The 26,813-nt window shown below is 30.7% G+C and overlaps 2 protein-coding genes across 2 annotated transcripts; one reads left to right on the forward strand and one right to left on the reverse strand.

Annotated features, from left to right (window-relative positions):
- Nucleotides 1-947: 947 nt before the first annotated feature.
- On the reverse strand, nt 948-14,462 carry LOC108775344 (probable basic-leucine zipper transcription factor E). Its single transcript, XM_018541674.1, has 6 exons — nt 14,156-14,462; nt 10,451-10,566; nt 9,698-10,315; nt 3,698-4,576; nt 3,336-3,609; nt 948-1,000 (listed from the first exon to the last, which is right to left on the reverse strand). The coding sequence occupies exons 1-6, from the start codon at nt 14,226-14,228 to the stop codon at nt 948-950; spliced, it is 2,013 nt and encodes a 670-aa protein (XP_018397176.1). The 5' UTR covers nt 14,229-14,462.
- A 2,575-nt stretch (nt 14,463-17,037) lies between these two features.
- Nucleotides 17,038-25,563, forward strand: LOC108775386 (Golgi resident protein GCP60). Its single transcript, XM_018541730.1, has 4 exons — nt 17,038-17,533; nt 19,988-21,081; nt 22,527-22,586; nt 24,797-25,563. The coding sequence occupies exons 1-4, from the start codon at nt 17,320-17,322 to the stop codon at nt 24,902-24,904; spliced, it is 1,476 nt and encodes a 491-aa protein (XP_018397232.1). The 5' UTR covers nt 17,038-17,319; the 3' UTR covers nt 24,905-25,563.
- The last annotated feature ends 1,250 nt before the right edge of the window (nt 25,564-26,813 follow it).

Genomic DNA, 26,813 nt, shown 5'->3' on the forward strand with positions numbered 1-26,813 from the left:
GAACTAGTGTACACTTTTAGAACTTAGAGTGAAATAGGGTATATGTTTGATATTTGTAGAAAGCGAGAAAGAAAGTTCTAGTTCAATCTAGTGCAGGAACAGGAAACAGACCATTTGATCGGATCGGAACTTACCTATAGTGCGTAAGAGAATCAGCCAATCAAAGTTCTTCTTTTCCGTGAAGTGGAAAAGGAGGGTTTCAGATTGAATACTATGAATATTTATGCATTTATTTTCAAACGCAGAAATATTAATTTTTTCTCTCAAATGGAACCATATAAACAAAAAGAAAACCTAATTGACAAATACGTTGTGAAATAAATATAATCGATGTCTCACAATTAACTTACATAAATATTTTTATTTTGGTTTTTCGTAAATTTCAAAATAATTATTTATCAACGGAAATATATAAATTTAAATCTAATTACAGGCGTAAAAAATTATTTGCAAACCAGGCTTCAGAAAAATAAAAGCATCATACTCTTTCATTAATTAAGCTCTTTTAGTTAATTTCGAACAGATTTTAATTTGGAAAGAATTTTCTGCTTTAGTTTAGGATGAAATACAATGTTGAAAATTGCAACAAATCTAATAGTTTTCCACAACATTATTATTCGCCTATAAATTGCTCGGAAATCTATTATTAAAAAATTGTAAGTTATGGAACATTCTGTGTTATTGAATAAACGTATGACAAATAATTCTCTTTTTATACAAATACAAAATATACATACATATATCAGTCAGTTCTATGCAATAGTAGCATTTGCATTTTGCAATTTGACACAAAAAATTTTCCATGTTTCAAATAAAACGAAAAAACACAATTATTTGAAGATTTTTTAAAGATATGAAATCGATTAAAGTTTTCTTTTTTTACCAGTTGGATGTTTTTACTCTTAGATGAAAACTGATCCAAATAATCTATCTCAGAATTTTTCTGTTCACTGATTGGTTTTGATCGATGAAGTGGAGGTGATATTAATATCTTCAGAACCTGAAAAAGACACAAGTAAAATTAAATATAAATGAAAATTTAGACAACATGAAGAAAAAGAATCTTGTTGAATAAAATCGCTAAATAAAGATAGAAAAAAGAGGAATACAATATTTATACTATAAATAACACATTAAAATATTAGTCTCTTCGGTAATTATGTCGATGAGGAGAGCCAGCCCTGATGACCTTGACATATGTTGTCAAGGTCATGACCCTGAGTGACCTCCAACAGATTTTAGCCGTCGCTCGTCATTCGTTAAAAAATTGATTAAAAAAAGTATGAAAAAATGTTTCTTTTCTACAATATTGAACAAAATTCTCTGCTTTAAAATAGATTTCCTGCTTTAAAAACATAAATTTTCTTTGCAAACGTTATTTTTCATATAATTTTTATTTTTATTTAGTAGCACACAATTTTTCATTTACAAAAAATTTATTTCCAATTCAAATTGCAAGAATTCTTGTCGGGGTAACTTGTTCGATGTAACATCAAAAAATAAACAATTAACCGACATGCTTTATCTAAGCCTAGTCAAAAAAGGGGAAAAAATGTTCCATTGAACTCAACTTAAAATTGCATATGTCTTCCTTTGCCTTCTTCGTCCATTAATAACTTTATAGTATTGTCCCGTGCAATGAAACAATAACGTTGTTTCTGAAATATATTTACATACAATATTAAGGACCATCTTATATCGCGGACACTCACCTGCTTAATAACATTTTTTTCACAAAGATAAGAAATTAATTCTTCCAAATTATTAATTGTACGTAGATACACGTTGCATGTTCACTCTTTGAGAATTCTATAGCTACTAAATACAGAATGTATTTACAACTTAGGTATGTCTTTGTTATTGTGTGAACATGTAAATATACAAGAAAGGCTCCCCCCCAGCCAAAAAGCGCACTGTTGCTTTAAAAACAATTCGCTGCATTGGCACAAATTAAACGCACAAATTGACTGGTAATGTAGAGAATTTGTGTATTTAAACCAGTGAATTGTTGTTTTTAAAGCAGTGAATTTGTGTTAAAACAGTGCCCTTTATTAGATAAGGGAGAAGGTAGAATAGACCTTGTCTCACGTTAAAGAAGTTATACTCCTAGAATCGATCCATCTTAAACCTCCCACCTAAAATCATCCAACTTTTTACATAAACCGGAGAAATGATTACTCATTTTGATGGGTAATAACTTTTTAACAAATAACGAGCGATGACTAAAACCTGTTGGAGGTCACTCAAGATTATGACCTTGACAATATATGTATGTCAAGGCCAACGTCATCAAGGCTGGTTCCCCTCATCGGCATAAATTACCATCGTAGCGGTCATAGAGCCTCGAGTTGTAGAAAATTGACCGGTCATAATCGAGTATTCTTTTCATATTCGACTATCGACTGTGGTCAATTTCCTACGACTTAAGATCCTACAACTGCTACGACTTCAATTATAGACCCCCATATTACGGTTATCTTCGTATTTAGCCCCTAAAGCCTAATCTATATTGGTCGTATATATTAGCACCACAAGTATCATAAGCATCGAGCGACTTTAAGATCATTAAAAAAATTGATGTGACCTTGATCTGACCTTGGCAAAGCCACCCAAGATCGAACTACTATGATCAATAAATAGATATTTTTAAACCCCACAACTTTAGTCTGAACATATTTTTGATTGGATCTTATCCTGCGGAGATAAAAAGGGGTAGAGATATAGCTGTTCAAAAAATTCATCAGTCATTCCATAAAATATTTAAACATGTTATAATTCTTAATGTTGCCATTTCAATAAAGTATATGCATTTGAGGAGCACGTAGGAATCATCGAATTTCTCTTTTTTCAACTGTACATTTTCATTTGTTAAAACTATTTCGATTATACCTCTGGGTTCAGCAAATGAAACTGACTTTAAAAAAAAGAAGTAAATTCAATGACCCCTACGTGCTCCCCAAATCACCTAAAATCCATACACTCTGCATTAGTAAATTTTGAAATTCCGACTAGAAATTCGAAATTTTCAATCTTAAAAAGCTCTATAAAAATATTTTCGAATAATTTTGATATTTATTTATAAAAATGATGAAATTAACTCCATGGCATCAATACATCAGTAGCTCACTTATGTATGATATCTGTAGACATCACAAACACTGAAAGGATTACAAAAGATTTGTTATAATTTCAAGATTTTAAAGTTGACGTATTCGAAAACAGTAATCTAAATATTTGTTGTAAAAATGAGATAGTTATATATAATATGTATTATAATAAAATATTTATAAAAAATACTATGTATTAAACAATAAATTATATAATACCGAACGTACCATGTGAATGTCTTTGATTATTCTTATTATTTATACACCGATAAACATGTTCTTCATATTCCTTTCCATTGTATGTCTTATAATTACTGCACGTATTACATTCTAATTGATCCTTGTCATTATCATTGTCTTCGTTATTTGTCTCGAATTGTTCGCAATCGGCAGCATGATTTTCTATCTCATTATGTGGAAACCATTTATTACATATAGGACAACTTACATTGTTCGTCGATGTAGGTACATTATCAGATCGATTACCATTCTGAAAATCAAACTACTATAAATAAAAAATAATTACAAAAGATAGTAATACCATATCAGATATTTGAAGATTAAAAAAGTGAAATTTTTTTGCAACTTACTTGATTCATCTTAGACGATTTATCCTCATCAGACAACAGTTCACGCTCCCAACTTCCATTTCTATTATCTATACTGCGTAATTCTTCTAGCTTTCGTCGTTCGCTAAACCTCAATCTCTTTATCTTATTTTGCTCCTCATCGCTTTTTTCCTCTTTCACCATTGTCCGGGCCTCCTTCGCTTTTTTATTGTTTAATGACAATCGTTTATCTCGTAATCTAGATCGTACTTCTTTTACTACCGGCAGTGGTCGAAGCTTTACATCCTTTTCCCCTGCAACTTTTTCCTCATCATTACTCCAATCTTCTTCTAGTAGGCGATGAATTTCTTCTTCTGTCATTGTATTATCTTTCTTTTGATTTCTTGCCTGTTCAATATCTTTATTCTCATTAGCGCATCGCGTCTTTGGAAATATTAGTTTCGATGTAGTGTTTTCCTTTCTTTTTTTAGCCAGACTTAAACGCATTTTAGGATTGGGAGGTCTTGTTCTTCTAGGATGTGCGATTAATTCAGGCGAGCAGCATAAATGTTTAACGTACTCATTATCAATATTCGTATTGCTATTATCATCGCTGAAAGAATTATCTGCAATCAAGTTTTCTTTCTTATAACTAGTATGTGCATGTTGATTCTCAACATATTCTACATTATTCAATTTTTCATTCGATCGAATTCTCTTTTTTTTGTTACGAATAAAGTTGTAATGATTGTCATCTTCGTTCTCGGAGGAACTATCTTTATTCAGAGTCGCAATGAGAGTATTCGCTTTACGTTTACTAGCTCGCTCATAACCATCCCGATATGTACATTCTGCTTTCATCTGTTCAGTTTTAGAATTTCTTAATGATTTTTTATCCAAACTACTGTTATCAATGCTGACCTATTATAATAGAAATACAAGGATTAAAATTAAAAGAAGATTAAATAAAATAAACAACTATTTTTTTAAACAAATATAATTTATTCAAAAATGTTTTTCGCAGTTTACAGCTTTATTCAATAATTGCGTATTCATGTAAGCGCTCACGTATTATACATATTTTCATATAAATCCAATTTTATAGTAATATCAAATGGTAAAATATCAAACATATGTATATGCATATACGTATGGTTTTTCTTAGTCTGTTCGGCAAAAAAAATGCCAATGACTCACAAGTAATTTTTACATGTACACTTTGATATAAATTAAAGTGAGTGGAACCATCGTCCGTAAATATATATGGAAGTTATATGCATTATGTTGTATATAAAGTATAATATCAAATATAATAAATGCATCTTATTGGATATTGCAATATTGTATTATATGGTTTTTGGAAAAAGTTAAATTACAACTCTGGTAAAAAAATCCTCATATTATCTTATATATTTTTTTAAAAATTTATTATATTTTAAATTTATAAAGATTTCTTCAAAAATATTTTCAACGTTTTTAGATTTCAATGTTTTCTTAAGAAATTATTGGATAAGTCTTAAAAATTTTAGAATATCAAAAAATTTACATACATGAAGAATTCTAGAAATTATATAAACCTTCTTAGCGCTTTCAAAACGTGTTCAATTCCATATTTTAAAAATCCGAGAAAATTTTCTAAAAACTTGTACAATTATATAAAAAATTTCTAATTCTAAAATTAACATAAAAGTTTTGAAAAATTGTATGAAAAATTTTAAGAAAAATTTTCACCAGAATAATTTATTAAAGGAAAACAAGAGCAAACAACGTAACCGCTCATAGAAAAATTTTCGTAACATCAATATGATTTTATTCAATATAAATTCTCTCGCGATTTGACTTTACTCCAAGAATTTCAGATTGGTTCATTTATAAGTATGCGCGCGCGGGGTGTGTGTGTGTGTGTGTGTCTTCACAAGATTGCGACTCCGTTTCGATTTTGATTATCAAATCACACATTCGATCTGTTCTACAAATATACATTCGTTTACATAAGATTTAAAACTATATGTTATATATGTATATGTGTATGTATATATACATACATATGTATTTAAAATTTGGCGAAAAGTGAGAAAATTTTAGTGCAGTTTAGTGTAGCGATGAAAAACAGGCTTTTCTTAAATTATTGATTGCATTTAGCAGAAAACTGATTAGTGAGAGCTTAGTGTTTCTTTAATAACTCCTACACATTCAGCAAAGAAGAATTAAAGGCAAGAATCAATCGTATTATAGAATCACTGATCAATTTTGTTTACTAAATGCAGCCATTTCTTTTATATTATGATATAAAAAATCTTAAATTTAAATATTTTTAATTTAAACAAATATATTTAAGTTGGTGGCTACTCTACTTATTCCTTAGAAGTCGTATTTATTAATTTCTGTATATTATGTCACAATTCGTAGGAAAATTGTAAATATGTTATAAAAACTTTTTACATGAATGATGACACATAAGTAATCTATAGATCTGTTCTATGTAGTATAATTAGTGCATACATGTACTTAAAATTAAATAGATATATATTTTTAACGATTAGCAAAAGCGAAATAGAAAAGTTTAGTGTAGTTGACTGCAGTAATAAATATCCTTATAAGGCCTTATGACATATAATACACGTTTATTTACAATAGAATCAGATCCAGATAAAATAAGCATCCTTTATTGTTTCTAAAATATAAAGAGTATTGTGTGTAATTTGTAAATCTATATAATTTAGAATGAAAATGCGAGACGTTTACAATATGTAATGTAAACAAAATTGTCCATTTTACTCCATATGGAAAGAATTATATACTCGTAATATTTTTAAATTTACATACATTTTTATATTTTTATATGTCTTTTTACTTTATCTTTTTGTTACTTTGTCTTTGAACATATTTGTAACTGCAGCATTTTTTAGATATATACACATAACTAGAAGATATTTTAATATATTTTTAAAAAATATGTAAACGTTTAAAATATTTTTTTTTTGTGCAAATTGTAATATGATCGATAGTATGATTTTTAATGAGTGAGTAAATAGTGTAATTCTCCATCCTGAATATAACAATTTATGTTAAAAACACTAATTTAAAACTTTTTAATAATAAAATTTCATGGGTATTTTTTAATAATAAAGCTACTTATAATAACAAAAATTCATAGCCAAAATTGGATCTTATGAAAAAAAATTATTTAAAACTTCTGAGTACTTAGTTACAAGAACTCCGCGTTCACGGTGACAATACCGAATCAGTTGGCGACCTGATGAAACCGGCAGGCATACATACAAGCACAAGCTCATGTCCATGCACTCGCCGAGAGCGAACAAGATAGCGAGAGAACGTCTCACTCTATGGTCGCTTGTTTCAAGCGACCGAAAATGCTTTCTCGGCAATTTCGATCACTTGGCATGTATCAGAGAGATCAGTACAAGAAGCGAAGAGCAGTCTAGATAACATACAAATTTTAATAAATTATAGTAACAATATATCCCTCCCATTAATGCAGAATAGTATAAATCATGTTAAAACGCGATAATTAATGAGATATTAATTATGTACGATTTTTCATGCGCGTATACCTCCTTCATAAATTCGAATTTCGAGAAGTTGGTGTGGTCGAGCTCATAAGATACGAAATCAGAAAGCCGGAGATCCTAAATTCGAATCCTGCTTTCTTCTCATTTTTTTATAATTTTTTTTCTGAAATAAGTAAAGTTATTAATAAACATATTAGACCAAACAGGGATGAACTGGGACTGAAAATGTCACTGGGTAAATGATAATAAAATAAAGCGGAGCTTTCTCGTAGTGTTTCGATTGAACAGCACATGTTGATTATTCAAAGACTGTGCTTGTGCTCCTAAAAAGCAACCATGACTGCATAATGTAACTATAAACACGTCATTAGAAAGAGATATTGTTTGATATTACAAATTTTTGTATCACTTTAAAATTAAAATTGACGAAATAGCCCCGCTCACAACTATATAAAAAATGCTGCATATTTTATGAAATGTTTTATTTTTTAGTTGAAATATTTCTAAGACATTTCTGAAAATTTTTGGTGCTGTATGAGCATTAAATAATTTTTATTAAAAAGTATAGGTATTTATTATGTATACTATGTGTGTGTTATAAAACAATTTTTAACATATAGTAGCTGATTGGGAGTAGGGCCCTGAATAAATAGTAGTAGAAACCTTGTATTTTAAGTAACAAATTTTAAACATGCCATGCATATTATGATGAAATGGACAAATAAATAGCAATTCATTTAAATGTTTACTTGTTTACTTATATATTTATATGTGTATTTATCTTTATATTTATTTGTATACTTATCTTTTCATTTATTTATTTTACTTAAATAGTAATAAATAGCAATTTATTTTTAAAAAATAATCAAACATAATGGCAAAAAAGTTTCTTTCAGTAAAATCACCCATATGTAAAGAGTTCCAAAAAAAGCGTTTTCAATTTTCTTCTTAAGTCCTTACAACAGGTTCCTACGGACCTATCGCAAGGATCCTTAGAATTTGCCTGGGGGGTCAAACCGCCCCTGAGACCAAATATATTTTTATATAATTTTAAAAATTATAAATATGTTTTTAAAAGTTTTAAACCAACAATTGTAGGAGAAATATACCGAATCACTTTTATCCAATAAACGAATAAAGAATAAAAAATGTCATCCGAATAAATAAAAATTCCGATAATAAATAAAATTCTGAAAGTGAGATAATTATAAGGATGTAATGCCAAAATAATTTTATAATGCACAAATAAAAGACTTCATATGTCGTGCAATTAAAAAATTTTTTTTTTTTATTGGAAAACGAAATTCATTTTTTCCTACAGTTGTTACTAAAACTTCATACACGAATTATTTCAAAAATTCGATAAATTTAATCTAATATATGCTCACTACTAATTCGATTACTTATTTCAGAAAAAATAACTATGAAAAAGGAGGAAAAACAAGATTCGAACTTTAAAGTCCCCAACTTCCTGATCTCGCACCTTATATGAGTTCGACCATATCGACTTCTTGTAAATTGAATTTATAAACGAGGAATATATAACGCACATAAAAAAATCTCTCTCGTAAATAATTAATATCTCGATAACTATCGCGATTTAACATGATTTATAATATTCTGCATTAATGGAAGGGATATACTATTACTACAATTTATTAAAACTTAATTTAGAATGTCCCTCGCCCCTTATTGATACACGCCAAGATTGCTGAGAAAGCATCGTTGGTCGCTTAAAACAAGCGACTAGAGCGAGAAGGAGATTCACGTGGAAGACGAGTCCACGGATGTGGGCTCGTGCTTATGTGTGTATTACAGCGTTTCGCCACGATAAAAAACTGAACTGATAGGCGTGACTATTTTGACGAAGAAATTTTATGTTACGTGCCATTTTGTTATTATGTGTTTAATTATAAAAATATGACTTGTATCGTACTTGTGAAGATTCTAAAAACGGACGAAAACTAAAGTTATCTTGAAACTTTAAACATAAAAACGTATTTTTTATTTGTTTCAACAACTGTCAAATCATGTGTTTCCAAATAGATGCTCATTCATTTTACATACCTCACTTTACATACCTTTTATGACCATTTACTGACTCAAGGGAAGAAAGAACAGTTTTTTTTTTTCATTTTTACAAGTGTACCTTTTTAAATCTCTTGTCATTTAGATTTATCTAAATTGTTTTTATTTACAAATGGTACGTAACATAAATTAACGTGTCAGTTTCTGACGTGACAATATGACCACGATGACTACTCAGGAGCCTTAAATATATCAAAACAATATAGAACGCGAATATGCTTTTAATAATATATCCGAACAAAAATCTTCGCCTAAAAGAATTGCTACACATAAATTATACGGCAATACCGAATTGTACTAATATACTAATTATTTAAAAAAAAAACTGTGTATTAGATTTATTACACTTATCAAAAAGTAAAGTACTTTACACTTGTTAACGATACGAACGATATGGGAGGGATTGTAGGGAGGTACCCACCTGAATGGGTGACCCCCATTGAAATATCGAATTGGTAATGGGGCGCCAACTGTACCACAAGATTGCCATTTCCTTCAAATGCTGATTCACAGATCGTATTACTTGGTCACACTGATCGGACATGCGCGCTTCTTTACAATACTCAAACGGTATACGTTCTCGAGCTAAAGATCTATTTGGCTGTTGCAAAGGCACGTCGTTTTCGTTGATGCAGACATCGAGCGGATTCAATCGCCATTTTTCCAGCTTCTGAATAATTTCACTTTGCGCATCCTCCGCTATTCTTTTCTCCATCACGTTTTGGTATTCCCGTGAAACATTTTCTAATCTCAATGAAAGATTTGTATCGTGTGCGGAGTTGGAATTATCACACTGTTTCTCGAATAGCTCATCATTGCTAGAACTCTTATAAATAGGGCTTCGTGCTTCAAAAAGGGGTGAAGATTCCGGACTGTTGATATAATGTACGGCCTTACGTTCGTGCATAGTCGAAGACGCATGATTCAATTTACACGAGTATGATGGTCTTGGCATTTCCATACACTTCTGTAAAGTCGTTTCTTGCTGCATGTCGGATGTAACATTTGATAGGCACTCATTATTAGAATGTTGTATTGCCTAAAAAGTTTCAGATAGTGAATTCACTCTATTCTTCTTTCTAATTTCCTTCATTACTGTCTCATTATATAAAATATCTTATTTTCAATATATATCAAAGTTGCACGTGTATAAAGTATACAATTATAACTATACCTCCTGCATATTTTTATTATTGGAAGCAACGTTCGATGTATCTTGAGACTCGTTAACAAATTCGAGTAGTCTTTTCATTTCTTTATATGTAAATCCTGGCTCGTATATCCCAATACCTATATATAAAAATCGAAATATTAATTGTGTTTTTAACAAATACATTTCTCGCCTTTTCTTGGCCTACGATACACTTTTTTTTTCGTACAAGATTACTTGTACACTACTGGTAATCTTATTAACTGCTATGTTAGAAATACTACCATAATAACTTGCTGATTGCTCTACTGAATTTTTATGAGATGCCGTTTATCTTGTATATTTGTGTTAGCTCATTATGATAGTCAATAAAAACACAGTATTAGATCAAATGTGATCAAAATATTCTCTTCACAATTGTACTATTTCTTCGCCAAGAGTGCCTTCTTTAGGACCGTTCTTTTTAGTTGAATTTTTTGCACAGATTTTTGTTTTCTCGTTTTCTCTCCAACATGGAGAGAAAGATAAAAAAGATCAATCGTGCAAGAATTTTAACTAAAAAAAAACATACCTTTTGTCAAACAAATGCTAGCTGTTCAATCAGCACAAAAACTATAATAATATCGTCTATATTCTATAAAATCATACTAGTAAAACAGTTAGCAATATTGCCAGCACAATAGGAAGCATACAAATTCAGCTAGCAATCTTACAGCAAAAAAAGCATTGTAGGCTAAAACCTGTTCTACAATGTGCATTTTATTTCCTGTTTCTTGCTTTTTGCATCTCATCTTTTTTAAGATGCTAGTAGTATTATTATTAAAAATGACGATCAAATCAACTTAATTCTAAAATTATTTCAGTTTGTGTCAATAACTGTGTTTCAACTCTGAAAATCAAATCAATACACAATCTATGAACTAACAATTACATATTCATACATTTATATATTCATATATCACCACTGACGAGATACTATTAAAAACCGTATCTTTATAGGAATTTGCGTCCCTGTTAATATTTAAGTAACGAAAAGTAAAAACTGATAATATAGTACTACTCAACAAAATTAAAGCATTATCTGTTCCATCCCGCAAAAATAGACTTTCAAGATAGAATAACTTCATCGAAAATCATCGTATAGAGATGTTTAATAAAGCTCAACATGAAGCGAAAGAGGTCATTTTTACTTCAATTGAATAACTTGGTAAAAAAAAATCATAGAGAGGTCGAAAAAAGACAAATTAAAGGTAAAAACTCTTTTGAAAACTGTAAACCGCATTTGTGCAAAATTTTAATTCGCAAATTTCGTAACAAATTTTGAAATCTGATGCATATTTATTATGTTTGTGTAACTTTATTAATAAAATGCCAGTAATACCGTTTTTTGAAGTATTGAAAAGTAGAGATTTCAAGCTTCAAAGTGCTTTTTAAAAATTTCCATACGATAATTTTTGACGAAATTATTCTATCTCGAAATTTGTCTACTATTTTTGCAGGGTGAAACAGATGATTCTTTAATTTTGTTGAGTAATATATATCACAATACTCGATTTTTCTTTATCGAAAATTGTGATTTTAATGTTTGATGAACGATAATGAATAATTATCGTTCAAGTTTGATTATCAATAGAAATGATAATAGTGGAAAAAAATTATAATTTCGTAGCGCGCGCGCGCGCGCGCGCACACACACACACACACACACACACACACACACACACACGCACGCACGCACGCACGCACGCACACACAATATATATATAGGCTATTATATGTATAACATTACAAGTATACACACTTATTTATAAAACATTCATATATATAATAAAAAATAGTGAATTTAACATTGTGTATTAACCAAATATTTCATATATCTTTCATATATCTTTCACAAAAAAGGAGATATATTAATAGAGATGATAGACAGAACTTTCCTTCTATATAAATCTTCAATTCATTGCATTATTAAGGCCTTTTTAGATAAATTATCCCCTAAATTTTATTTTTGACACAATAAATTCACGATTCAGATCGCTTTTTTCAAAAAAATCGCGAGACAATCACAAAATAGAACTGATTTTCAAGAATCAATTAAATCAACATAATTTACTGTTCTATATATACCACATATTTCTGAGAAATTTAAGAACTAAAGATCTAAATGTTAAATTGGCTTTTTTTAATTTGACTAAACTTGAGAGATTAGTTTAGTCTCAGAGGATATTCTGCCTTTCAATCAAAAAGAGAATACAAAATTTGTTGCAAAAACTGCGACTCAACATATGTAAGGCAAACAAGTAAAAAATTAAAAACAAGGATTTCTGAACACCAAAACCAAATTAATAGAAAAACTAGCAATAAATCTGTAATTACTGAACATAGATTAAAAGGCTATGAATTTTTTATAAGATAAGATAGTTGCTGGAATGAATTTTTGATTGGGAAAACGTTAAGATTATGGATTGTGAAAGATTTCTAAATGAGAGATTCATTTCTGAAATGTTATATGTTACACTTAAAAATAATAGTTTAAATTTAAAATCACATAATGTTCTAAAAAATATGAAGTACATGTTTTTTACACATGAATACGCATCCTGAATAGGATTGAATCTTTTGTGTTTTACAAATCTTGCATTTATGTATCATGTTTCTTTTAAGCCACACATAGCGCTCACTTAGTTATTCTTTACCTTATTTTACGAGAATCCTTTGTTTGATTACATTGAGTGTCTTAATTCTTTTTATAGAAGTTTAACTCTGGATTTTATGATTAATGAATTTATGTCATAATCGATATGTTAATTAATGGGCACTGAGTCTGATTGAACTATAATTAACAGTTGCAATCCTCCAACCGGTATTGAGAAGAAACATCATTTAATTACACCCGTGATAATTATTAATATTAAGTTTGTGTTAAGCGTTTTTAGTTTGTATAATAATTATGTTACAAATTTGCTGAAGATAACTGGAACTCACTTCAAAGAGAATCAAAACATTCTATTGAATTATTGACTGTATGAATGTAAAGAATAAGAATTATTTACTTTATATTACTTTGTGTACTAATTACGCTGCACTCTTATTCAACCTGTTTCAACATTATTGTTTTTCAATTTAAAGATATAATTATATATTCCTTCCTCCATAAAATCTTAATAAAAATGTACTCATTTGACGCATATTCGCTCAAAACAAAAGAATCTGACAAAATATGACGATCAGTCTCATTAAGTTATTAAGCATCAAATTTCGGAGACTATAAAGATTAAGATATCTATATCCAAACTCGATACGACACTATGTCTACGTTCTTCTTTAATTATATAAATACTTTACAAACACAATTTACTGCTGTAAAAAATACAAATTCTCTGCTAATATAAAGAATTTGGGTAATTAAAGCAGAAGGTATACACAGTATCGAGACGAGATTGCACATATCTTAACCTCAAACTTTAACGCTCGATTCACGGGGCCAACCGTCGCATTGAACGAGTACGCATAGAATGAGTACATTCTTATTAAGATTTTAGTGGAGGTATTCTAAATAATTACCATAGAAAATATTTACATTGTAAAATTAGACAAAGTTCAAATCGTCTTTAAAATAACCTTAATGTTATATGTACTTGATGTGTTTTGCAAAAAATTAGAAAAATCCCCTAGGCACAAACACGTTTTAATATTCCAATTGTTCTCACTGTAAACATATTTGATTACCTGTAAGTTCACGTTTCATTTCCTCTTCCTCGATTTCCCTCGCGATTAACCTTTCATTTCTCTCTCGCTCCATACTATCCGTTATAAGATAAAGTGTGGAGCAAAAATTCGCCTGCTTTTTTTTTCTTTTTCCCGTTATCGATATCCGTCAATATCCGTAATCCCTGTGTACTCGTACTTATGAAACACAGCCTCGACACGCCTCGACTTTAATCCCACGCAAGATCCTAATCTTTCGAACGAAAAGCAAATAAGAGTCCCTTTGTATATTCAAAGGCCATCCCATCGCCTTCAAATATGGACAATAGTATAGATAGATACATGGTATAAAAAGGTGCATGCGTGCGTGTCTCATAGCAGTGTGTGTATTTTTGCACTAAATATATCATAAAAAATTATAAAATTTCAAATTACATATTTATTAACGATGCAATTTCTCTTCATGAGTTCTCTCTCGTGTGTACTACATGTTTATATTCCTTTTTAGGGATGAATTATATATATATATAAATGCGGATATTCTCTCTTATTACATCTATTCTTAGTATTGTTTGTTTTTTGTCTGTTCACGCAATGCCGATATATATCAAGCAAGTCTATTTATTATAAAAAATTATTAAAAAATTAAGCTTACATCTTGTGTTTCGATTCATTTTTGAGCCTTCTTCAGAGACAATAAAAATTACATAAATAAATTATAATTTAAAAATAACAAAGAATAAAAAGATTATCATAGTGAGCTCCCTCTCACAACCGAGAAATAGATTCTGATGACACTTTCATCCTATAAGGAGCACAATCAAATGAATAATCACGGAAGAAAGGAAAGAAATAAAAGAAAGAAATCGTAATTTTGATTGTGATTGGTCGATTTGCTTACGATTACTACTAAAATTTTCGTACATACGTGTGATGCCCTTAACCGTGTAACCAATCAAGTGATAAAACGCGGCGGCCGCTTAAGCCATATCCACACAAACTTGCATAACCACATAAACGTATGCATAATGAAAATTATCCAATCACATTTTACGTGCATCTCTATAAGGGAAATGCGATTGGATAATTTTCTTTATGCATGCGTTTATGCAGCTATGCAAGTTGTGTGGATATAGCATTACGTTCTCAACTGTGACCAATGGCACATACAAAAACGTAAGACCGTAAAACGTAATCAGTAAGCGGATTGGCCAATCACAGTAGAGACCGCGTAAAGCGAGACCGGTAGCGAATCCAATGTTACGATTTCCTTACTGATTACGTCTTAAGGCCTTACGTTTTTCTATGTGTTTCTGGCATGATTGGTCAATTTGCTTACTGATTATGTTTTTCTATGGGCTCAAGGCCGGTATTCATAGTCAGTTCTTTGTCGTTGGTCCTTATATTCAAGACCATTTTAAGTTTAATTTTGAGGTGTCATGAACCAATCAGACAGCTGCATTAGCATCTTAAGACATACTTGAGACGATCTTAAAATAAGAACCGACTATATGAATAGCGGCCGAAATATCTCTGAAATTATAAGAGACCGCCGCCTATAATTGTTAAGGCAAAATTACTCAGAATCATGACAACATAGGTCATCGGTGAGGTGTCCCCTATAGCGTTTTTAACGTTTTCGTTCCTGTTCCAATTATTTCTTCGTAATAGTTTCGCAGAATAAAAATTTCTTCTCCACGATTTAAATATTTAAGCTAATATACCTGCCCCTGGTGTATTTTTTGTGTCCAAAGCTGGAAAAAGTAAACTTCCATAAGATCCAATCATGTCTTTAATAGTACATACTTCGTCAGTCGTGTCGGTGATGATCGGTGACCTTGATGAGACCGGCGGGTCTATATCCTGGGTCGAGAATGTGTATGTATGTATATACATACTATATGTATATTGTATAGATTTATTCTTTGTAGTCGCTATACTGCGCATTCTGCATTCGAAATGAAATATAGTCAAACGTTGGAACGGAAAAAAAAATTAAAATTTTGTTCTATACTTTCGCGTTTCTTTTGCGAATTAAATAACTTAATGATAAGATATAGGGTTTTGAAACAAATAGACGTATTAAAAACGCGAGAATAAAATATCACTATTAATTTTTATTTAAGGTACACGTATATATATTATTGATATCGACTGTCAGCGAAAACAAGAAGGATAAAATGACATTACATCGCGCGCTTATAGACTGCATTCCGTAAAGTGCATGATGCATCATTTTATCCTTGTTGTTTATCGAACAAGAGGATAACATGTCATACAATATGCAATTTATGAAAAACAGGAAAGTGATAAATTCAAACAAATCGTCTAAAAGTTATCACATTTGAAATATTTGAATACTTCATCATGATACATCAGCAAGGAGAGACCTATTCTTCCATGACTTTTCTATTTATTCCGTATTATATATCGATCGAATCGTGCTCGTTATCACTTCGAAGGAAAAAAGTCGTAAAAGACCGTAAAGACGTAACATATGTATCTGAGGGGAGAGAAGGGTGTAGCAGTCGGTGGGACGATCAAGTACTATAAAAATAGGCTTAGACGAACATACACACATAGACGCATCAAGGTGTATGTACACACACACACACACACACATTATATACACATCACACGTATGTATTTACACACATATCGTATGCGTCGTAATCGTAATGTATGTAACCAATGCATGCATATGCATTCATATGGAATCATACATGACATATATATATACACACGGGCGAAGGGCGAACACCGCATCGAGCTTCCGTTTGCATTGATTGGTCACTTCCAGTCAAATTGACTGGAAGTGGCCAATCAATGCAATGCGAATAGTGTTATTGTTCGCCTTTGAGATCACTCCGCAGCAGCATACATAGAACTGTTCGGCATCTGTTGCCAATAGCGGTATTTGGCATTGTAATCACTGACGATTCAAGATTCTAGGTGATTTTCCGGTTTCATTATTGTGTGTGAATATTGCACATACGCACACGCATTCATAGGCTGTTCGTAATGTTGCTCGCAAGATAATGCCGCGACTGCTGTTCGGCGTTCAGCCGATTCAGCGGTCGCAATCAAATCAAACGCTTGACAAGGACAAGACGAACAAGGTTAGGCCAGGTTAGGCACACGTAATTTATATCAATCCTCGATCGACGTGTCAGATACTAACGCAAATGGCGGCCGTTGCCGAAGAGGATGTGTCTGGTGTGTCTACACTCAGTGAATGGATCGACGAGTTGAGCGTTTCGGACGTGACGGAGAACGATAAAAACTCTACGAATAAGACCGATAGCAATGATGTGGACGTTACAGCGAAGAACTGTAAGCCGCGGCTCTGGGGCTTCGAGACGCGGGAGCTTTATAAATTTGCACTCAACTTCTACAAAGGTGAGCACTTAACGATTTACTCATGCAGAAATTTGTTATCTCTCGTTACGATACAGTGCGTGAGCGCATTTTTTAAGATTATTTAAATTAAATTATATTTCGGTAAATCCTTCATATTCCTCCATGCAAATACTTGTATTCATATTTTTCTATTGTCATGCTAGCTTTTACATCAAAGGAACATGATGGAATTCCAATAAAAATTTTATTCGACATATCCAAAAATTAGAAAAGGTACAGGGCACTTGAGACCACCTGACAGTACGGCAAGGAACTTGGTGCGCAAATTTTACAATATTTAATTAATAAAAATTAAATAAGTTTATTCAACTCTTGCTTACAATTCAAACTTTTCGGCCACATTTGCTGTCCTATCCTCGACAAAATTACAGACAGTTTAGGAGAATAGCTTCTCCTGTAATCCTACGTAACAGGCCGAGTGATTACTCAGGTATAAATTGAAAATCCTTCAACGTGATTCTATGACCAGTGATAATTTCAAGTTAGAAAAGATATTTATAAGAGTTTATAGATTGAAACCAACTACAAAAAAGAGATAAATTAAACAACAAACTCACCTGTAGACAAGAGTGTAAGAGACGCATACAAAAAAAAAAAAAAACAGATTAATTATAGAAAATATAAGTTAAAATAGTATATAAGAAAAAGAATTTAGAAATTGTTATCATTACGAAAGTCAGAATTATTGAAACATAAAATATGCAAATGTTGTGGTAAAATTAATATAAACAAAAAATGAATACTTAAGGCTGATAATTATGTGGAATACATATGTAGTGAAAAATTGACTTAAAGTATATATAAATATAGTTTTTATAACTTATTATTATAATAATATCGGTATACACATGATTTAAATAATCAGTGTCAGATTGTAAATTTAAATTATTCTTTTGTAATTTTATTAAACTAATTTCAGATGTCAAACATTTATTTAAGAATCTTTCAGTGTCTAAAATCTTAACATTTAGCCAATCAAATTCATGATTGTGATGCAACCCATGATCAGTGATGACTGACTAGGAAGAAGTATTCCTATTAATGTGATTTTTGTGTTCAGAAATCCTGGTTGTTTGTAACTTTCTATCAGTCCAACATAGATTGCATCACAATCTCTTTGTAGTTGGTTTCAATCTGTAAACTTAATACCTTAGGTTTCTAATTTGAAATTATCATTGGGTATGGAACCATGTTGAAAGATTTTAAATTTACATCTGAGCAATCATTCGGCCTATTACGTAGAATTACAGGAGAAGCTATTCTTCTAAACTATCTGTAATTTTGTTAAGGATGGCCTCAAATGTGGCCAAAAAGGTTCGAATTCTATGCAAATTGAATTGCATAGGAGTGTACTTTTCTTAGAATTTATTAGAAATACATAAAATGTATACGTTTCGACCTATGGTTAAGATTCTCCTCAATACAAAATAATATAAAATTAACAATTAAATGTAAAATTACGTATACGATGGTAGCGCATACAACTATACTTAATGAAAATATGAGATAATATTCAGGTGGTAATGTCCAAATTCAAGTAAAATCTTGTACATCAAATTGATAGATTTAATGATTGTCAAGATTGGGCAATTTTTGTATAGTTGTAGTACAGGTTCCATTAGACTGCTCCATTTAATGAAATTTAAATAAAAATTATTAGACACGACATAATTGTTTGGCAGACAGATGTAAAATGACATCTTGTAAAATGACAGTTTTAACTCCAAGAACTTGTGTCGGCTCATATTAGCTTGTTTATTTTTGTGATTTATTTAACCGAGCCTTTTGATTATCATACATTGAATAAATTTATGTTTAATTTTTATTAATTATATATTGTAAAATTTGTACACCAAGTTCCGCTCAGTACTCTCGTGTGTCCTGTACCTCTTTTAATTTTTTAATTTTCAGAGTCCTTGTTAAGTATTTGATTTATATAAATAATATTTATCAAATACGATACACTTGGAGGATAATTTTTGTTATTTATATCTAATAGTTATAAATTTTTAATGCTATATTTTATTATTCCAATTATTTTCAAGTATAAACCCACTGTGTACCTATATATCTATATATATATTTTAGTACTTTCAAAGTTATGTAATACATTTACAAAAATTTTATTCTATATAAAAATTTTTATAAATGTAAGGACTCTAAATATAACTATATAGCCATCAACTGTTGGAATTTTGTTTTGTTTTATTTTGAAAAATAAAATTATATGATTAAAATGTAAATTAGATGTATGTATATACAGGGTGAATCAGAATCGTTGAACCAGCCTTTTACTATATGAGAAAGTTATCGACTGCATATTTTATTATATTATAACTTTCTCATATGGTAATTGAGTGTTAAGTAAATAAATCACATTTATGATGTATCATGCTTTTTAACAAATTATCAAAACATTTAATTTTTATTTAGAAAAAGAAGGCAAAGCTGTCCATCTCTCTTATGAGGATAAATTAAAACTGGTAGCATTCACGCAACAAGTGACACATGGAAAATACACAGCTGAAAATGCACCACCGTTAGGTGTCTTAGACATGATCGGAAGGGATAGGCGAGTTGCATGGCAAAATCTGGGAGATATATCAAAAGAACAGGCAATGGAAGGCTTTATAATATTGCTGGATAAACTGTGCCCTTTATTCAGAACTGTAGTTGAGGCACAAAAAAGAAATTTTGAAGAGAAGCAACGACTTAAGAGAGAAGAGGAGGCAAAAAAACAGGAAGAAGAGAAGAAACTTAAAGCGCTAGAGGAAGAGAAAAAGAAACAGGAGGAAGAAAGACTGAAAGAAGAGACTCAGAGGAGACAGATTCAGGATGCTTTAAATCAACAAACATATTATCAGTTCAAATTATACGCTGAACAACAGTACCCTGGCAATCCGGAACAGCAGGGCGTTTTGATTAGACAATTACAGGAGCAGCATTATCATCAGTACATGCAACAACTTCATCAGAACCAATTAGTTATTGAGGACCATATTGAAAAGGAAGAAGAAGAGGAGAAAGAGGTGAAGATAAAAAAGAATATTCAGTTAAAGAATGAAACATGCAAAGATGATGACCGCGATGATGATAAAAATAACACGAACGAAAACGTAAATGATGAAGATTCAGACGAAGTAGAAGACTGGCCGCCTATCAATCCTGCAGAGATGTGGACGAGAAAAGGTGTGGAGGAATTTAAACAGACTATTAGAAGGGAAACAGGAGACTCGATTATTAAGGTCGGCCATGGTGAGACCGTTACAGTGCGAGTACCAACGCACGAAGACGGGACTTGTCTGTTTTGGGAGTTCGCTACAGATGGTTATGACATTGGTTTTGGGGTTTATTTCGAATGGTCGAAACCAGAGACAAACCAGGTATCTGTGTACATAAGCGAGTCCGAGGAAGACGAAGACGAAGAGGAGTACGAACCGCGGAAAGATTTAGAGAGCGGATCGGTGAATGGTAATGCCCGACCTGAACGTAGAACGACCACACCACCTATAAGCGTTATAATACCTGTAAGTACTTGAATATTATCTATATTCAGATGTTTACGGGTGAAATTGCATAATTTAAATTTAAATTATATAATTACAATTCTTATTAGACTGAATAAGTTAAAAGAAATAAAGTCTATTTTCAGTCACGAAGACATTGATTTAATATGAATTATAATTACACAAGTTAGAAATAAAGGCCTAAAATGATTAAGTTGGATTCTCAGTGTTTAAATAATAGTATTTTAAATAAATAACATATAATGTGTGAATTTATATACTACATATTCAATCTCACAAATTACGCGCCGAATTTAATTTTCAGTCTTGAAACGCAGTTAATAGAATTAGAGCAGCGATACCACAAATTACATTTTGATAAGTAATTTAATAAATTGATACTCATAGACTTAGAAAATAATATAATATTGATAAGCATCAAACCTGTAAATAATTTTATTGCAAAAATTATTACCTCATCCGGGGATCTCTCTCTTTCCAAGCAAGCGTCATCACAGTTAGACCATTGAGGTAAATTGTAGTCAAATTATAATTATTGATATATATTTCTTTGAAAAACATAGTTTTTCTTACTAGTTCCAGTTATTGCGATAAATATTGCAGAAGTCTCAATAATCGCACGATGAGATCACCTGCACAAAATACGGGAAATTTAGGTTTGTATCCCAATTGAGGTAATATTTTTTGCAATAAATTAAGAGGATGCTGGAGCCGCCTGTATGGTAATACAGGTAGATAAAACTAGCGTTCTTGACGGTTTCGTTCCTGTTTAATTTCTTCGTAATAGTTTCACAGAATAAAAATTCCTTCACGATTAAAATATTCAGACTAATGTAACCTGCTCCTAGTGTATTTTGTGTTCAAAACTGGAGAAAGTATGAAATCACAGATTTCTTTATCTATTTAATCTCAGTATGACGACCAACGCTGAAAATAGAAATGGATAAAGAAATCTGTGATTTCATACTTTCTTCAGATCACGTACGTGTTTTTGGTTCTCTAATTATTTTTCTCAGTCTGATCGTCTCTTCATATCATTCAATAATAAATTTATTGTTTATTGAGAAACTCTGGCTAATCCTAATATTGCCCTGTCACGTTTTTAACTTGTCGATGTTAAAAAACTTTAAAATTAAAAAAAAAACAAGACTTAAGCGATAACTTTTCTTCTCAAAATATATTCTATGTATAAAAAATTAACAGATTTACAAAAAATGAGAGGAAAAATATATTTGTTATTCATAATTATTTGTTTCATTCATAATTACATTTCAAAATCAAAAATTATTTTTAGGAGCGTGGTTTGCCGAATTGGATATACATATAAATTCACTCTGAAATATTTAAGCATTAAGATCTGGTTTGACCGAAAATAGGCTTTATATCTCTTGATTGAATTATACAAATTATGTACTAATATATATGTTTTCGTATACTATTTGAAGATATATAGGAGAGACTCTCAAGAGGAGATTTATGCTGGAAGTCATCAATATCCGGGCGAGGTAAAAACCTAAGAAAATTTTTTATTATTTTTCTATATTATTTAATTGTGTACTCAAAAAGTCCCAGATCCGTTAAATATCTTGAAAAGCAATTTTGAAAAAAAATTTTTAATACAAAAGGGTTGAAAACGATCTATTTAAAGCGACGTCTACAATGAGATTTAAAGGCGTACAATTTAAGCTTTAAGCTTTAAACTGTAAGAAATTGACCAATCACAGTCGAATGTGTGGAAAATGATCAACTATGATTGAGTGAGAATTTTTACGGCTTAAAGCTTAAATTTTACGTCTTTAAAGTCTCATTGTAGATGATATTATCAAATTGATCTTGGGTGGCGCCACCAAAGTCAGGTCAAGGTCGAGTCGACTTTTTTAATGAAACATTTTTTTCATAATTTATTTCAAAATCTAGCCGATGTGAAGAGTTTTTCAAACATTATAGTAAAACCTCTTTAAGGCTCCTGAGTAGTCGCGACGGCCATGTTGGAATTGTGACGTCATAGACAAGAAATGCACATTAATTTTTGTTGCCTGCCATTTGTAAATAAAGACAATTTGGATAAATGTAAAGGTTGAGTTCGCTTAAAAACATTTGTAAAAATGGGCGGAAACTACCCTTTCCTCCTTTAATAGTCAGTAAATGGTCGTAAAGAGCACATAAAGTGAGCCTATACTCGAGCAGAAACACACAGTTTAACAGCTATAATGAAACGAATAAAATATACGCTTTTACGTATAAAATTTCAAGATAACTGTAGTTTCCGCCCATTTTTGGGACTTTCACAAGTACAAAGCAAGTCACATTTTCACATATAAGTAAATATTAACGAAATGGCACGCAAGAAAAATTTTGTTGTCATAACATTACTTTTCCACGCCTATTAGTTCAGCCTTTTACCGTGCTATACACACACAAACAAGCATGAGTCCATGCTGTGTGCTCGTCTTCGACCCGAAAATGAGCACATGAGCTCGTACTTATGTGTGTAACTATCACTTTTGCCAAGCCGCCGACTAATTCAGTGTCGCTATCAATACGGAATTCTTGGTTAAGTACTCAGGAGCCTTAATCAGTATTTTTCGAGTTAAAAGACTTAAAAGTTATAATATCGCCAACGTTATCATAACCTAAGGTAATGTCCAGTCGGATTTATAAATTATGTATATGAGCGCGCACACTTCTGTGTGTGTTTTATCTCTTTCCCTCTTTTTCTTTTTTTCTTCCACACAATTATCTTTGATTGTAAAGTACTCATTAGACAACATAATTAAAAATCAAGTGAAAAATATTTTTGTTTGATTATATTTATTTTGAAAAATATTTTGTTCTTAAATTATATCATAAAACAGTTAGAGTCTGAAATTGTAATGTGAAAAATCGCATTGGGTATGTTGTATTCCATATGGCGAGCTAAGATTAAAGGAATGCTAAATATTTATTCAAATGAATGATGTCGATTTTGATATACCATTATCTTTATTTCTAAAAGATTGAAAATTCTGTCACTCTTGTGCATAAGACGTTATCCTATCCTCGCATTATTAAAGGGACTTTTATACGTTTCTATTTAATTAACATTAGAATTTTAGGTAAATACTTTATAATCAAAAATAACTAAAGTGGGAGGAAGAAAGAGAAGAAGAGAGAAGAGGAGTAGAAATAAAAGGTACGTTCCGTTTCGCGCATAATGCGTATAATGCATCAATTGTCCTTACTTAATATTTGGTGGGCGACAAACGATGTATTATGCGCATTATGCGAAAAACGGAACGCACTCAAAAACGCGCGTGCATATACAAACAACTTATTATAGATCCGACCGAGCAATACACTAGGTTTTAGGTAATAATAATGCTGAAAATATTATAACTTTCAAATTTTTAATTTCAAACTTTTAATTCGAAAAATATTGATTAAAAAGACGCTTTATTATAATTTTAAAAAACCTTTGACATCAATTGTTAGATTTTGAAATAAAAAAGTAAAATATTTCATTAAAAAAAATCGGTTTAATCTTTTGGGCGCTACCAAAAATCAAATTGATAACGTCATTAAATAGATCATTATCAACCCTACAACTTTTATATGAAACATTTTTTTCAAAAATGCTTTTCATGATATTTGGAAGGAATTTTTGAACACCCTGTATACGCATATGTATTTCGTAAAAAATAATTAATTATTTATAGTTGTTATGTTCTGCTTACAGGGAATATATCTTCTAAAATTCGACAACTCGTATTCACTTTGGCGGAGTAAAACGCTTTATTATCGAGTATACTATACGCGGCAGGGTTTCACGAAAAATAATAATTAGTCTTTATGTTGCATATCAGAACGAGATGTATAACAAGTGTATGTTGTTTGTTGAACGCTAGCTTTAGTATTATTGTCTACTGAACGATAGTTCAACCGAATAAAAGAATATATCCTATTTGTCCCTATTTGGTTCGCGCGAAAGCGACAAGACTATTCATATGTAAAGAAAATATCTTTATATATAGTTAAGTACGACACGTTTCATAAAGTAACAAAAGTATAAGCATGAGGAAGAAACGGATTCTAAACTTTTCTCGAGAAGTAAAACCTTCTAAGTGTATCGTAAATTAATGAATGACGATAACTCTTCTTACGTACATAATATTGCGCATTTACAGCAATTTTTGCGCTATTCTTCGACGCAAGTAACATTCTTTTTCATAACTTTAACGAAATTTTTAAAAATTCGTATTTGCGCTCAAATCTTCATACTATATGCTCGTGAAACAATGGGCGAGTTCAAGACAGCAAAGTAGCTAGGTACTTTGTTCTCTGTTTTAGAGCGAAGAATTAAATGTATACGCATATTGTATAACTTTATATATGTGAATATTGGCTTGTAAAACGTTTTTTGAAACTTGCTATTGTACAAACTTTATCACTTAGTATTCACCGTCATGGCTTTTATTAAAATTAGTTTTTTTTTTTTAAATATAACAACAGAATTTACTGTGCATTTCTTGTTTTATTCATGATATAACAACAGAGATTACCCCTTCATTTCCATTTTCTGCTATTTATTCTATGTAGCTATTATTTTTATAACATATTGTGTGTAACATATTAATAAATGACAATAATAATGGGTAGGGGTGTGTTTGTGTGCGCGTGCATTTGTGTTGTGTTTTTAGTAACGTGTATTGTCTCCTCTCAGTAGGAATGGCAAAATTTGTGACAAGAAAAAATAAATTAATATATAAATACAGGACTCTTAGTATTCAAAATATAATAAACAGATAAAAAGCTAATAAGAGTCAAACATCTAAAATTAAATCAACGCTAATATATTAACATAAAAATTGAACATTGATAAAATTATGCAATGCGTTGGATAATACATAAATCATGACATGACATATTTCGGCCTCGGGCCCTCCTCAGATGTACAATATTTAGAAACGCAGTAAAACATTCTACAGATTAGAGACGATTTTTGTTAAGAATTAATAAATATATAAAATCAACGGAAAGAATGAGTGACTACTCGGAGAAACGTGGATACTCGTCAAGCGATTGGATGACTATTTGCAAAGATATCTCATAATTCTAAAAAAATAAATACTTCTGTATTAACAAAAGACAAGCATCTGTATCTCTCCGACAATGAACTAACCTTTAGGTCCCTCAATTGTAAAGTCAGAATAAATTTGACAAAAAAATAAGTGTCACAAGTAATAAAATATTCAATATTTTAGAGAAGAAATAAGACATTTAATTAATAGTATGTCTCGATGAATACACGAATTGATAAATACGAAAGGAGACAATACACGTTACTAAAAACATATAACGCACATGGGATCAGATACCTGCCACGTCCATGTGTCAATCCTGAGTAATGCCAGGATGCACGCATACATTGTATACGCTCTAACACGAAATTAAAGATAGTTAAAAGTAAGTATTTTTAAGATAAACGGTAAGTAAAGTAGCTCTCAACGAAAAAGACTTTGATATATTAATTATATTTTAATATGTTGCACTTGAAATATGTAAATTAAAATCATCATAAATAAAAACCATCAACAGTTACTATACTCAAAAAGTAGTATTCGTAATATTAAACGTTAAATTTGTAAAGTTAGAAAATCTTTTTAGCAAAAATTGGCTATTACATCACAATTTTAAGAAACATTGCAGTATAGGACCCAAAAACGTAACTCCCTTTCATTTTTTTCAAAATTGTA

The sequence above is a fragment of the Cyphomyrmex costatus genome, unplaced genomic scaffold (genome assembly GCF_001594065.2).
Source record: "Cyphomyrmex costatus isolate MS0001 unplaced genomic scaffold, Ccosl1.0 scaffold30, whole genome shotgun sequence".
NCBI lineage: Eukaryota > Metazoa > Arthropoda > Insecta > Hymenoptera > Formicidae > Cyphomyrmex > Cyphomyrmex costatus.